Genomic DNA, 15,561 nt, shown 5'->3' with positions numbered 1-15,561 from the left:
GGCAGAAAGAGAAAAAAGTTTAAATAATTAATGAGGGAAGATACTAATTTATGTCACCTTTGCAGGAAAATCAGAGCATTTAAAAGCAAAGTAGAATCGAAGACAAATGAAGAAAATTTGTATCAGCTAAAAATGATCTAAATGTGTGGATCAAAACAGCTGACTATATCCAGTACACAGTCATGGAAAGAGGTCAGCACCTCAATCTATTCGGTGGAAACTGTTATATTTCAAAGCTGAAGCAGAAAATCTTTTGATCATCCTGGATAAATAGGAAGTTATCTGTATATTTCTATTTTTCAACATAAAATGCTAGAAGACAATCAGAAGGTATTTAAAATTATGAGAAGAAAACTTTTCCATTGAAGTTTTATATTAAAAACCAACAGAAATGAATTCTTTTTTATTTGTGGCCTCTTGGTTTTTTTTGTAATCATTTTTTTCTGAAAACCCATTCAAACTGACAGTAATTCACAACTGAAAGGAAAAAGGTCAGAGAAGTAGTAGAGATAATGCTAAAGTTTTTGAGTTCCTGTCTGTGCAAGTATACAGATTAGCCATGAGGTTGATTGCAAGTAGAGTAGCACTCAGTTCTTAATGTAAACAAATATACAGAAATACCCATGTGAAGATTTTTATTTCTGCATATAGTCATAATGTGGTTATAGATACCAAGCTGCGTATTTGAAACCATGGCAAAATGTGCAGAGCATAAAGTCTGCTGTCTAATCATTTCCACAATACAGTTTAGTGGTGAAGAACGTGTTCCCATCATCCTGTGACTTTTCTCAGGAACTTCATTACTCTAAAAATCAAAACTCTCCCCGTTAAACAGTTTGCCATCGCTCCCTCTCCAGCCCCTGACAACTCTCTGCTTATCAGCCTAACTGCTCTGTACAACTTATATAGGTGAAGCCATACAGTCTTTGTCTTTTTGCAACTGGCTTCTTTCCAGAGTGCATTCTTAAGAACTGAAAATAGGAGAAGGCTTAGGGGAGAAGTAAGCAATGGCAGGCTCGCTGTCTCTTTTTAGAGTAATTTGCTGGTGGATTTTGCTAGTCTTTATTGTTAGCTTTGATCACTGTTTGCGCTTAGATTTGGGAGTCAATAAAGCAGCTTTTTGCTGTGAAGTGAATTGTCAGGATCTTGATGTGGTCCTGTGAGCGTTTATCCTTTACCACAAGGATACGTTTTCTGATAATGGACTGCACTCAGTCATGGGCCTTGGTGGTGATGCTGTACTTGTCTTTTGGATGGCAAGACTCTCAGTTGAGGCTGTTTTCCATAGGGCTCATGGCATCCCACTTTTGTGTGATGGAGCTTATTTTATTGGTTACTTACTTGGAAGGAGTTGAAACGTCTAAGAACTTAAGTCTGCTAGTCTCAGAAGATAATAAGAGGCAATAGCCTGCAGATTTGTCATCAGTTCATAAGGCCTTTATAGTTTGATAGAGCAACACTCTATCCAGCTGTGTATCCATCTGGATCTGATGTTACTTAAGGCAGTTGTTCACCTATCTGTTCTGTTCAAAAGTGGCCATATTCTGAAGTCCCCTCGAATCACCTACAGATTCTAATTCCCAGGCCAATGTAGGGCCTGCCGTTCTGCAGTTGTGTAGGCTCTCATGTGCACCAGGGCTTTGCTTTCTGCCATTTGGTTCATTGCTAACATAGTGGTTCCTAAACTGCTACATATTTGAATTTCTTGTGGGGAAGGTAACACCCTCTCCTGTCCAGGTCTCACCCCAAAGGAATTAAGTCAGAATAACTGAGGTTGGAATCCAAGCATTCATGGGTTTTAAGATCCCCAGGTGGTCATAGTGTTGAGCAAATTTTGGGGAACTCTGCAGTAGGATAATTGGTCTATTTCAGGGTTTCCAGTTCTTTGCAATTTTGGTTACTTTTATTTTACCAAGTAATTGCTTGTTTGAGCTTTCGAAGCTGTGGTCAGTTTTATGTGCGATCCTCTCCCACTCCTTTCCCTGCAGCTGGTTTCTATGTCTCCTTGCTCCACTGGCGTGCTTTCTTGCTTTTTCTTAGCCAGCCTTGCAACAGGCTTTCTGTTCTTTTCAAGGGAATCATTTCTTTCTTTCTTTATCATCTTAATATTTCTCTTTTCTTTGCAAAAAGTTATCTTATGTGAATGGATATTTTACTTGCGCGCCTATCTGTGCCGCGTGCATGTCTAGTGCCGGAGGAAGGTGTTGGAGTCCCTGAAACTGGAGTTATGGACGGCTGTGTGGTAGCATGTGGGCACTGGGAATAGAATCTTGGTAGAACAGTCAGTTCTCTTCACCGTTGAGCCACCTCATGCTTCTGTCTCTCTTTTCAAATCTATGCATTTCAGCTTTTAGCTTTAATTTCGTTATTTTAAAACTATCAGTTCTTTATTCTTAGCAGCCTCATCATCAATACCATCAGCACAAGACTGGTGGAGTACCAACCCTCCCCTGCGTCAGAGCTTGGGCTGAGCAGTGGCTGTGCTGCAAACGTGGATTTGTCTTCACACTTGTCTTTATGTTTTTCCCGAAAGCTCAGTAAAAGCATACAGAAATGCTATGTAATTCCATGACAATTTTATACTTATTACTAGCTTTTACATCCCATTCCTTTATTTTTTAATACTGTGATTACATCCCTCTTCTGTTTTCTGTTCATTTTATAATAAATATTTATTACTCTGTGTGTGTGTGTGTGCTTGCCTGTCTGTGTTCAGTGGTACACACATGGAGGCCAGAGGACAGCTCTTGGGAGTTGGTCCTCTCCTTCCTTGTGGCTCTTGGGACGAGGCGCAGGCTGTCAGGCATGCTTACTGAGCTGTCTCATAGGCGTCCTCTGTGTTCAGAGGAGAGGAAGATGGAGTACAGAGAGCTGCTGTAGCGTGTCACACAAGTGACTGGGACCACCACTGCTGAACTAAGTTCTGGTGCTTTAGAGGGAGACGTGTCTTCCCATCCATAGACAGGAGAAGGCACATGCACAGCCTGTATCAGGCAAACTAAGTAGCATGTTCCTCATCACGAAATGCCTGTTTCCAAAAGGTGAAGATTTTCTTGGAGTGATTATTAAATTGTATATTTGTGTTCTTTCTCCCTAGTTCAGTCACTGCTCAGAATTGATATTAAAGGATAAACTTAACTCTAAATCAGTAGTAGCAGGTTAGTGACAAAGCTTGGTGGCACAACACCAAGCTGTATAGCATGTATACAGACCCGTGCCACAAAAAAAATTACCAGACTCTTAGGCTATGAATCTTGACTATAGGTTGAGATTCAGTTTTAATGGGAGGAAGCATTATTGTAATGATTTATGTTTCCATCTAATAAACACTGTCTCCAGCATTTGCCATGAGAAATTCAAATCAGTTGAGAAGGTAAAGATAGAATCATATCATATATAATTTTGAATGTAAAAAAAAAAATTACTTCAAGAAGTAGAAAGCAAGTCAGTAGTCACAAACCACACCATGTTGTCTGAGAAACAGACATGGGCTGGAGGATGATTTCATCAGTGATTTTCCCCCTAAACGTCTAAGAACGTCTATCAAGCCATGCTTTGTCTTGTCTTCCAATTCATTTTGTGATGCGTCTCCATCACTCTGGTCTGAGAATTCCACAGGAACGGAGTTGCTACAATACTTTTCCCAGCACACACAGAAAACTCAGAGGGAACTGGCTTGTCAGTACAGAAAAACTGTCTTCCATGATGAACATGGATCATGATTCCTGTGCTGTAAAGCGCTGGTGAATGGTCTAAGGGAAAAGTGGATGTCTTAGAGCAATTTCATGACATCCAAAGCCATTATAATCAGAGAAAAATTTAAAGTTTGGAAAATAAAGATTGGTGAGCATTTCTTTTTTCAAACGACAAGAAAAGTATTCACAAACTGTCTTTAAATGTGACATTTTAGAAGTAATATTCAGTATTAAGTTTTCCTGGTAGCACACCATTCTATTACACATTTATAGTGTTTGGTTTTTGTCAGTGTTATGTTCCTTTTTTCCAAAAGCTCTATTTTGAAAGTTCTTGACACAGAAATAATATGTACGTATCTGAGGGAAAAAAAATCCAATTTTATCCTAATGAAGCAAATGAAAATTACAGTATTCCTGCTGTGATGTCTTGCCCACATCAGCTCGCCACAGTTAAAGACAAGCCATTTCTAGCGTGCCTCACAGGGTAAGGTGGCAAACCTGCAGCTCGCCCCAGGGAGCCTAGCTGGGAGGAAGCCTTCAGACAGCGCAGCTGGACAGTCTTGACCAAGAGCTTCAGGAGGGAGCATGTTCTTTGACCTGGAAGCCCTGAGAACCCCAGCCGATGGAAATCATGAGAGCTGCTAACAGAGATTTGTGTGTGAGGATCTTAATGGTGATACTGTTTATAGTATTTGTTAAAATGGGAAATAACCTAAAATGCCAAACAATAAGAGCGTGGTCAAATAAATGGTCACATCAAGTATGTAAAATAGTCACGGAAACCATGCCTCTGAAACAGGAAAGGACAGGACATCAAAAGGAAAATTTTAACATATGGATTTGTTCAAATAAAATTTGCTTTAATTTTATAAATCCACATAATTATTAGACATTCAGAAAAAAAGTTAAAAACTGAAAGGAAATACTAAAATATACAAAAATACTCAGCATTGCCAGAATCTGGAAATACTGGGACATTTTTTTTTAAACACTTGATCATTTAAATCTTGCTTATAGGGGACTTACATTTTATATTGAAAGATAGATTATCCTAGGTGTTAGAATGGTTTCCACCCTGAGGGGGGTGTAGCCTTACCAGGCCACAGAGGAAGACAGTGTAGCCAGACGATGAGACCTGATAGGCTAGGGTCAGATGGAAGGGGAGGAAGACCTCCCTATCAGTGGACTTGGGGAGGGGCATGGGAGGAGATGAGGGAGGGTAGGATTGAGAGGGGATGAGGGAGAGGGCTATAGCAGGGATTCAAAGTGAGTAAACTAATTAATAAAAAAATAAATTAAAACATTTTTAAAAAAGAATGTTTTCATGGCTATGGATTGAGACTTAGCCTCCACGCAGAGACTCATTATCCATTTCTGGCTTCAACTGTGGATTGTTCTGACCAGCTTCGGGAGGCTAAAAGTAGAGCTGTGCACATAACACCTGTACTGCAAAAGCAGCAGTGGCTTCGTTGTGGTCCGTGATGCCGTGAGACTGGCCAAGAGCTAATGTGAGATAAATTTCCCATATCCCTTTGGCACCCATAAATGGACAGTTAAGTTATCTTGTTCTGTTGATGGAAGCATAGGATTGGAACGAAAGGCCTTGTAGGTGCTTATGCCAGCACCTTTGAAAGAACAGTGCCAGAAAAGTAGCGTAGGGGAGTAAACACAGGAGAGCAGAGCCTGAGCAGCTTCAGAGGGCCTTTTGGTGAGGCGTTTGTTGTCATCGATGTTGCTTTTATTTTTAACCCAAGGTGAGAGTTCTCAAGTCCAGTGGTGGTGTGGAGACTTGGCAGAAATCTTTCCACCTCCAGAGAGAGAAAGTTCCTCTTTTCTAAAATGGCGACATTACTGTCATGGCTCTTGCCAAGTGGTGGCTCTGAAGGTTTCAGCATAGTCACTGAGCTGTGCTGGTTAATATTAACATGGCAGGCTCACATTGCTTTTTAGGACTTTCCTCATTGGATGGTAAATCTGCTTATGGAGCCAAGAAACAGTTCCTGGAATTATTCAGAATAAGTCTAATCTACTATCTACATTAACAATCCTTCAAATACTTGAAGACAGCTCTCATGAATTTAATAACTGCTTTCCCTGTGGCTTCTTTTTTTTAATTTCAAGAATAGAACACAGTAGACCATAAAAATGAGTGTTATCATTCTTCCCTTGGATTTTCTATGTAAATGTTGCTTAACATTTAAATGGTGCTGATTATAATTTGAGATATTAACAAATATGCCATTGTGTCCCTTCTGTTATTGTTTGTAAAGGAGGTTAAACACTATATTAACTTCTGAGTAGTGATTTACTGTTGTTTTGTTAGAGAAAAATAAAAAAGTAAAATAATATAATTTGATATCGCCTTTGAGACTTTTATGTTTGTGGAGCTCTTTATTTTCCACTCAATTTTTTTTTCTTAAAGAGCATAGATGTATGTAAATACAGCATTACACAAATGCAGAGTTGTTCTTTTCTCCTGGCTTACGCTGTTGTGCAATATTGCTCTATAACCATTAAGCAGCTGCTCTGCCTCAAAAACAGGCACATTTCCTTTGGTACATGAAGGGAGTTTACTCTGAATCTCTACAAATTACTTGAAGATATCTGGCCTTTGCGTGAGCTGTTGAGATTTACAATGGTCTGTGTAGCGTGTGAAACTGTGTTTCTGTATGTCTCTGTGCCCTGGAGGCTATCATGGGTTTTATGGGCTCAGCAGTACTCTGGTACTTTTCTGTATCCCTCACTCTGTGTCATTGCAGGGTTCTAAACCCTCTGTGAGAAAGATCCTTCCCAGTTACTTGCCTGTGTACTTGTCTCTGTCTACTTGAGCAGGTGCTTAGCTGTGCAAGTGCCACGCCATCCATTTTCTTCTGTCTTAGATGACTCTTGTTTGCTGCAAAGGTTATGCTGTGTACAAAGACACACAAAAGGGCCACTACAAAACGCAGCTACCCATCGCCTGCCACCAGCCTTTTGGCTTACTGTCAGTAGGCATTATTCCTGCTGCTTGGCAATGCTTCCTGGACCCTATGGCCCCATGCGCTATGCAGGAGGAGAGCCCAGTGGGTCCTGTGGGGTTTTAGCAACTGGGTTCTGACGTGTTTCCATTATTCTTCATAGTTTTGGTAAAACATATCTTTCATTTTTTTCCTTGTAGATTTCAAATTCCTATCACTGGGAATCATCGTTATTTTGTGTTAGACTGCCTATCTTCCTGCATAAAAATTAGCCTTGAGGTGGTTCGTCCCTCCCTGGCGATTAGGCTCAAAGTGTCCCTATACCACCTTTCTCAATCTCTGTGACTTAAGAACATGTGGAGCCTTCACTACTCGTATTTATAATGATAAAATCGTCTTAAGACGACACCTACATTCTGAGAGGTTGTGTATTACGTGTGATATAATTCATGTGACTATGCTGAAATGTTCAACATTTATTTCCTTATTCGTCAGTTTTAATTGTGTGTGTGTGTGTGTGTATCTGTGTGTGTGTGTGTGTGTGTATCTGTGTGTGTGTGTGTGTGTGTATCTGTGTATAGGCACTGGAGGAGACTCAGGTTGTCAGGCTTGGTGACAGGTGACTTTAGCCATTCTTTCTAAGTGGCTCTCTTTTATAACTTTATTTTACAAGCATTTTATGTTCCTATTTGAGTCCTTTGGTTATTGATCTGCACTATACTGCCCAAGATTACACATCAAAATACAGCAGAACCAGGACTGTAATCTGACCCTAGTTGCTGCTTTTCCCATTGTCCCCAAAGGGTTGACATTGTAACGTGCCATCCCCAGATGAATTGGGCCACATTCATAGCTCTTTTGGGACCCATGTGCTGCAGAGTCGTGATACCTACAGTAAAGCCCTGGGCAAACAAGTTCAGGGCGTGATGGAGCCAGTACAGTTATAGCTACCTTATTATAAGAGTACTAAGCTGCTAATTTATGACCTCGGTTTTTAAGGCTGAATTTTAAAATACTGTACTGTGTTCATTTAGTACTTATTCTGTATATAGACACTGAGTTAGTTGCTGAGAAGATACAGTGAAAAACAAAACCTAGTCACTCTCCTAAATAAAGGAACTGATAATCCAACAAAGAATTTAATACTTGAAAGCAAATATCTTGGAAAATCTGAATGTGTAAAGTGTAAAATTAGGACTAAGTAAGTGTGATGCGGGCCCAGAGGAGAGGGGTTACGTTTGCCAGAGAGGGTCAGAGGAAGCAGGGGGGGAGGGGAGGTGGCAGTCCATCAGAATGTGTCTTCATGAAGCAGGACATTGAGGGTTGAAGGCAGCACATAGAGCGGGTTCTTCTAGTCAGGAGGAGTGCAGAGGAAAACAGTGTAAGGTCTGCAGAGATGCTAAATAACTGATGAGTTTCTGCTTGACACAGTAGATGCATTTACCATCTATAAAGTCAAGTTTAATAAGCTGCTCAACCAAACTACAAAACCTACAGTGGCTTAGAACACTAAAGCATCTTCGTTCCCATCCAGGCAAATGCAATCAATTGTCCACCCCCCCTTTACATTTATGACATTGAACACCTTATGGAGTACTGGTTGCACAATTATTTCTCAGTAGTCTCTGAAACAAATTGAACCTAGTGAAGAATTCATTGCTCAAGTAGTTCTCTAAAATAGGAGTAGATCAGCTAGGGATATTTTGTTATTTTCATAGAAATATATATATGGATATATATTTCCATGTGTGTGGATATATCTGTATGTATGTCTGTTTGTGTGTGTCACCGGAGTAATGACTAAATTTGAGACTTTAGTCTCTGTCATCAAATGAAACATTGCACTTCCTTTCTGCTCTTTCTCTCGGCTTTTCTAATAGGTGGACAGGTCGAGTGAGTGTGAACCCATGCTTCCACATGTATGCTTTTTTTACGTCACCAGTGCCTATGCAGTAATTACCCCTTGGGTACTCTGGGTGGCTGGGTTCTCTAACTAAAAATTTTCAGCTTATAAGAGGCTTCTGGAGTTTAGTGTATGCAGTTTCGTGTTCAGGTTGTGCTTCGGCTGCTGTTATTGACATACTCACATCTAACGAGTGTTTGCCATTGTTTTGGGACGGGGTCTCACTATGTCACAACCCATAGAGAATCTTCTGTCTCCTGGGATTATTGGCTTGCCGGACTGTGTTTGCTTCTATCTAGGCTTTGATGTTTTACTTCCTTTTTTATTGATAGTAACTCCAGGAGTTGGTTGATTTTTTTTTTTCTATCTCCCATTTGCCTATAAGTAGAAGACAAAAAAAAAGGAACCTGAAACAAAATGAGGTCCACTCACGTGGACAAGATCTCTTAACTGGCAAACTGGGCCGGGGATTTGCCTCCCAGATCTTTGATTTGATGTTCCATGTGGCTTGCATCCATGTGTCACCTCCCTGTATGGAGTCTGATCCTCTGTCAGCTATGAAGCTGCATGTGAAATCCAGTCTAGTCAGGGGTTCTGAGACTCCGAGGAGTTTTGCTCTACAAATATTTCTGTTGTGAGCATTTCAGACTTTTATGTTTCCTTGGGGGCCACATAGAGTCAGCTGTCCACTGTCTCCCCACCTTCATTGCACTCATGATAGCAATTGAATTTAAGACTTGTGGACACCATGTGATGAGCTACCAATCAAGCTAGGGTTTTCTCAAGGTCCTGAGCTGTGGCCCGTAACCACTGTAGACTGTGTGTCTAGATATGACCTGGAAGGTCTGGATTCATTGCATTTACAACATCTAGTTCTTGGGGCAAAAATAGAGAGGGGATGAGCAGGAAAAAAATATGGAGTAGGAAGAGTAAGGAAAGCATTGAAAGTGGGCAAAGAAAACTGAAGGCTCACAAATTTAGCTTGGTCTAAGGAGGGATTCGCTGTGTTCCAGGTTTTCATCTTCTGTCGAGTGCCCCTGGAACAAGGCTGGAAATTCTGGTAGTCCCAGCTCGCTCTTCTTTAATCTGGGAAGGATTTGTGAAAGAGCAGTGGTTTTGAGAGGTCCTTGAAGCATTTCCAACAAGGTGCTAATTGTGGTTGTGGTTTTCCTTTCCTTTCTATCCCCTTTCCTCCCTCTTTAACAGGTAGCCTGTGACTCTCCAGGCGTTGCGGCATGAGATGCGTTCAGACTGTTCCCCAACCTTCCTTCTCCATATGTCTCCATGGCAAATACGATTCTACCAGTCACAAATTTAGAATGTTCGTGGAAAACTCCATGGATTATGTTATTTGTATTTCTTACTTTTGAAAGACAGATTCGGTTTATATTCGGGTTCTGCTCTTACTTGTCTTTAGAATAAGCATCCTTGGCTTTTGTTCTAGTCTGAAAATGAACAAGTTCTAGAACTTAATTGGCAACTTTATTCCCTGCATATGCTGACCCTTTTCCTTTGATGTTTGTTTTCAGGGTACCTTGAGGACAGTTTTGTAAAATCTGGAGTCTTCAATGTATCAGAGCTTGTGAGGGTATCCAGAAGTAAGTAAAACTGTCTTCTTACTATACAAGTACATAGACTCATTAAAATATTGCAAATTTTGAATCTTAAATACAGTGTGAACACTGACTACATGAAAGTTGCTTGAATTTAAAAATTCAAGATTTAAAAAAATCTTAAATTTTCTACTGAAATAAGTGAATGCATTGTCTAATTCTGTGAAATATTTTCATTCAACTCATCAAAGCCTTGTGTTGTATAATACTAATATTCAGACTGTTCTCATTGGTCCTCATATTGGTGTCCATTCAGTCCAGTTCTCTCTGTGACCATAGATGGGCATTCATCTGAAAGGAAGTGCAGCTAATTAAATGTACTCTGTGCTGTTAGGATAGCCCACATAAGTTTCCTGTAGATAAGGGCATTTTCAGTTGGAGTGATGTGGTGGGGGTTGGAGACACACAGGATATGCATAAGCACTTGCAGTGTGTAAGGGGATGCAGAAATGAACTTTGCAGATTATACTTGGATATAGATAGACAGCATTGTTATAGCAAACAATGTCCAGTTGTTTACACCCACAGGAGGTGCCATTCTTGGTACCTCACCTGAGGCGCCATTCTTGGCCAGTGGGATTGGGTTTTGCAGGGTGAACTCACCTGGCTGACTACCAAAGCCAAGGGAAGCTCTGTTGATTAACCAGCTCTTGTTTTTGGCTGGTGTGAGCAGACACATCCACGGTGACAGGATTAATACACTGATGATGTGAAGATATGTGCTGCTTTTCTTTCCTGCCTCATCTCTGATCCAGACTGTTCACGTCACTTAGAGGGTTGTATTCTTACTTCATGTTTTGATAGAAGGTATCACGGCCTGGAACTGGTGTCACTTAGATGATCCAGTGGCACTCCAGACTTTGTCTTTATCCTCGTGTGCACACATCTGTAATTTCAACACTCCAGAGCAAGAGGCAGGAAGATGGCAACAGGTTTGAGGCCAGCTGTGCTACATAGCCATTCAGGGCTACTTAGCAAGGCCTTGTCTCAAAACAAAATTCAAACAAAAACAACAACAACTGGTCTTACATTTGTATGAACTCTAGAGTTTAGGGATGAGGGCCATAGCCAATTGTAAGGAGTAAAGATAGTGAGCTGGCAGGGTAAGGCTAACCAAGCAGCTAGAGAGTCCTGCTTGCAAACTCTTGTCTCCAAGCTCCTAGATGACTGTCTATTGAGTGACTCAGATGTTTGAACTTTCCAGAACAACAGCAACAAAAATTTATTTATCAGAGAATGACACATGTGAACACTCAAGACCTCATGTACCATGTCTCTTCTGTCAGAGTTCAGAGAAGACAAGGGCGTCATGGGTTCATGTACTTGGAAGCAGCATCAGGCAGGACAGCTAAATATACATATTTAAATATTACACTCTTGATAGAAATTAGACTTGTAAAACTTCTGGACGCTGTGAGGAGCTAGCAGTCAAGCTAGGGTTTCCTCAGAGTCCTGAACCGTGGCCTATAACATAGCTCTAGCACATGTACATACTTCTCAAGAGGCTGAGCTATGTAGCTATGGTACATAGGAAACTATTATTTAGACCATTTTTTCAAGTTCTGGAATGGATTTTTTCTTTTCTTATGAGAGGGGCAGTAGAGCCGCCCATCAGAATGGACTCACGAAGAACCCCATTATAGATAACAGTATGCCAGATACTATCAAAGGGGGCCACTTCAGAACCTTCACGAGAGCAGAATGATAGTTTGAAAAATTGAAATTTCAAACATAAAATGTAAATTAAACATACCTTCTCATAACATTTCACAAGGTAAATTTTTAACACTTCATTTGTTTTTTTCTTAATTCACACTGTCATTTTTTTAGAGCTTTTTAAGCTATGTGTCATAACAAACATTACTGATGTGTAATTAGTACATTAATTATCCATATTCATTCCTTAGCTAATTTATTCAGCAAACATTTACTTTTCCCTCCATATGTAAATAGATGTCTCTGAGACTCTTGAAAGTTCTATTCTAAGTATTTTAGTATATTCACACTATAATCTTATTTACACGGCTGAAGCATATATTGTTTCTGAAATCAGGGTTCGTCAGGTTCTTCAGCACAAGCCTTATACTGTATGTTAGAGGTTCTGGCTTCTTGATTCATAGCCCCCTGCCCCTGGATCTATCTTCTAGCATTTGACTGTCACGTGACCTAATGTGCATGTTGACTTTAGCTCATGAAGCTGTTCAGTGTCAGGATATAGCTCTGTTGAATGACATTATCTCCATTCTAAAAGTTGGTTAGGGCTTCTAACCTTTAGAAACCCAGGCTCTTTGGTGAATGGCTTTCAGGAGACCATTGGCATGTTGTAGCCAGGACTTGCAGCTTTTGGCTTTCTTGGAGCTCTGGCTTGAAGAGGTGCTAAGAGTTGTGTTTCCATCTGCTTTGGGCTCTTCCTGGGCTTTAGAAGCAGGATGACCTGGCAGGCCTGCTCTTCTCAAATGCCCCAGTGTCCTTCAGGAAACTGTGTGTTGTTTGAAGTTTTTGGTTATGTTTGTTATTGATATACTTTCTTTTCAATATCCTCCCATTTACTGTCAGAATGCATTCTAAGTTTTTCAGTGTTTGGACTGGGCTTCACTCTGTAGCCTTGACTGGCCTGGACTCAATAGGTAGACTACATTGTCCTTGAGCCTACAGAGATCCATCTGCCTCTGCCTCCTGAATGCTGAGATCAAAGACATCCATTACCATGCCTGACCCTGAAGTTTTTTAAATTACCACATGACTGCATGCTATACCCAGCATACTTATGGCCAAGCAAATTGTAGTGACTATAAAGCCATGTAGAAACATGTCTAGTCAGTATTATCCAGACACTATCAGAGAACTCAGATTTCTGAAGTGGCCAGAACAAAGAGGATGTTTAGCAGAGGGTGCTTCATACAAATATTGGAGACTTCAGACAGCCTGTCTCTTGAAGAATCCACTGGATTAGGCAAGGGTACAGCAAAAGACTCCTGTCACAGGTCATATGTCTGGGCTCCACAGGAGGGGCCAACACCAGCCTAAAATGGACACATACATCTCTGTTGTAGGAGGCAGGCGGATTATTCACATTCTCTGAGAAAATCAGCTACCTGCTTCTTACACATATGCTGTTTCCAATGCCCTGTAGACCATGGTTCTACAAATACATTTTAAAGCATGTGGTTACTGTTAAATAAAAAATTCCACATTTTTAAAACTCTGGCATACTTCAGGCTACAATAAACATCAATACCATAGCGGTCTAAATAATTCAAATGACCTTTAGATTCAGTATAAAAACATTTCCTCTATAAGAAAGGTTCAAGTATATCGAATAATTTAAACAGCAGTTAAAATCTGAGCAACTTAACAGAAGGCAGGGCTTCTGGAACCTTTGAGCTGAGATCTTCCTGTGTGTGTAGATCTCCTGTACTTCAGTAGAGAAAGACCCTCTCTGCATCATCCTTGATTAGTAAAGCGTGTGGCTTGAAATCATACTCTCCTCGGAACATCTCAAGTCTGTCTGGGTCTGACAGATATTAAAACCCAATCAAATTGATACAAAATATACCTTAATCCTTTAAGTTCAAGGTGGGAAGACATTCTTGAAAGTTAGCCATTCTTTGGAGTTACACACTCATCTGGAGGCAGTTAGGAGAGGCTGTGGTGAGTAGGTTGTGTGAGTGGATTTCAAGGACCCCAGAAGTCTAAGTCCCCAGGACAGGCCTTGGAGCTACTGAAGGCTTGAGGGTTCAGCTGGCCCAGCCCTCTGCCCTTTGACACCAGCTGCCTGATTCTTTACTTTGTTGTCTCTATCCTTGACTACTTCAACAGTCATATCAGTTCAGAAAAATCTTCCTTCAATACCTTGCTCCTTCTCCAAAGGCCACTTCCAGACAGGGATTTTCTATAGTTTGTTTATTTGTTTTTCTTTTTCGGCTATTCAAGTCCGTACTGCCCTTTCTCCCTGCAGATTATATTATTGGAACAGTTTTACTACTGTCTTAAATTGTCCCGGTATTTTATGTTTGCTCAAGTGTTTTGTTTGTTCTAAGCAGGTGTATCTGAGAATATTTTGTATCCATTGCAATGCCTGCTTGCAAGAGACACAGGCACTAGCCTGCCTGCTTCTTGGCCAGCCTGCTTCTCTCTTCTCCTGCGTCAGCCTCTGTAGTGCTGGGATTGCAGGTGTACACCACCGGACCTTATTAACCATCATGATTCCTAACTCATTCTAATGTTGATGTTAGAACTAATACAGGATAATAATCTTGTATACTTATCTGTGAAAGCCTTATATTTATTTATTTAACAGTTGTTTGGTTCAGTGCAAGCCACTCATTTAGTGCTAAGTGGTAAGGACCATTTGTTGTGCCTGGCTCTCTCCACAAACTGGAGACTGACAGATGTAGTGACTTCTAATATGAAGGAGTAAAAAGGTTGCAGAGTGTGACCAGCGGACGTGGTGGCCGGAGAGCCAGTGTGAGTGTCCAGAAAGCCCAGACTTGACTTGAGGTTTCTGGTCTTGTCTGCAGCATACAGGGAATATTTAATCTTAAAGTAAAGAGAGCTCTTGCCCAGAGCCATGTGGAAAAAATAGTGATATGATATGTGAACAGAGATAAACGTGAGCATCACTTACAACCTTTCTTTAAAAAAAAAATTATTCCTCAGCACCCATAACCCAGGGAACTGGAGTCAACTTCCCCATCGGAGAAATTCCTAGCCAGCCATACTATCATGACATGAACTCTGGTGTGAACCTGCAGAGGTCGCTGTCCTCGCCACCGAGCAGGTAATGACATGAATGTCCGTCGTCTTCCACCCTTTGTGTAGACAGACCCACCAGCAACTAGGGGAAATAAGTATTCTGCTGACAATTCAGACTTTGAAATTTTGCTAGAATCATTTGTTTCAAATGTAATTGATGTCACCTTTAAAGTCTTTATTTTGAGGGGGAAATGAAGTTGAAACTAAGTTAATGAGATTTTTGTCTTATGGCACGAAATAGAATTCTGCTAGTTAATCTTTTGGCAACTTTAAAACTGATGATGGGAGTCAGAAAGATGGCTTAGTGGTTAAGAGCTCTTGTTGCTCTTACAGAAGACCTGGATTTGGTTCCCAGCAACCACATATTGGTTCACAACTATATGTAAACTCCAGTTCCAGAGCTTACAATACCATTTTCTGACTTCTGTGAACAGCAGGCATATACATAACACACGGACAGGTAGAGCATTCGTGCACATAGACTTAAAAAGCAAACCTTATAAACATGTAAGCAGTGTTGCCATAGTGTCCCCTTGTTAATCTCAGAGCATCCTGATGACCTTTGCTCTAATGCCCCATCTGTACTTGAGATAATGAAACGTGAAAGAGAGTGACATTCCCTAGCTTTAAAAATCAGC

At 40.7% G+C, this 15,561-nt stretch overlaps 1 protein-coding gene across 8 annotated transcripts in view; it reads left to right on the top strand.

Moving 5' to 3' along the window:
• Nfib (nuclear factor I B) overlaps positions 1-15,561 on the top strand; it is a 224,547-nt gene that overhangs the window by 146,272 nt on the left and 62,714 nt on the right. For all 8 annotated transcript variants that reach the window (XM_060365777.1, XM_021649507.2, XM_060365778.1 and 5 more), the window contains 2 exons: positions 10,085-10,153; positions 14,828-14,948. In XM_060365777.1, the coding sequence (XP_060221760.1) occupies positions 10,085-10,153; positions 14,828-14,948 (190 nt within the window). The remainder of the gene's footprint in view (positions 1-10,084; positions 10,154-14,827; positions 14,949-15,561) is intronic.

The sequence above is a fragment of the Meriones unguiculatus genome, chromosome 12 (assembly GCF_030254825.1).
Source record: "Meriones unguiculatus strain TT.TT164.6M chromosome 12, Bangor_MerUng_6.1, whole genome shotgun sequence".
NCBI classification, from domain to species: domain Eukaryota; kingdom Metazoa; phylum Chordata; class Mammalia; order Rodentia; family Muridae; genus Meriones; species Meriones unguiculatus.
This window is presented reverse-complemented; position numbering and strand designations above follow the sequence as displayed.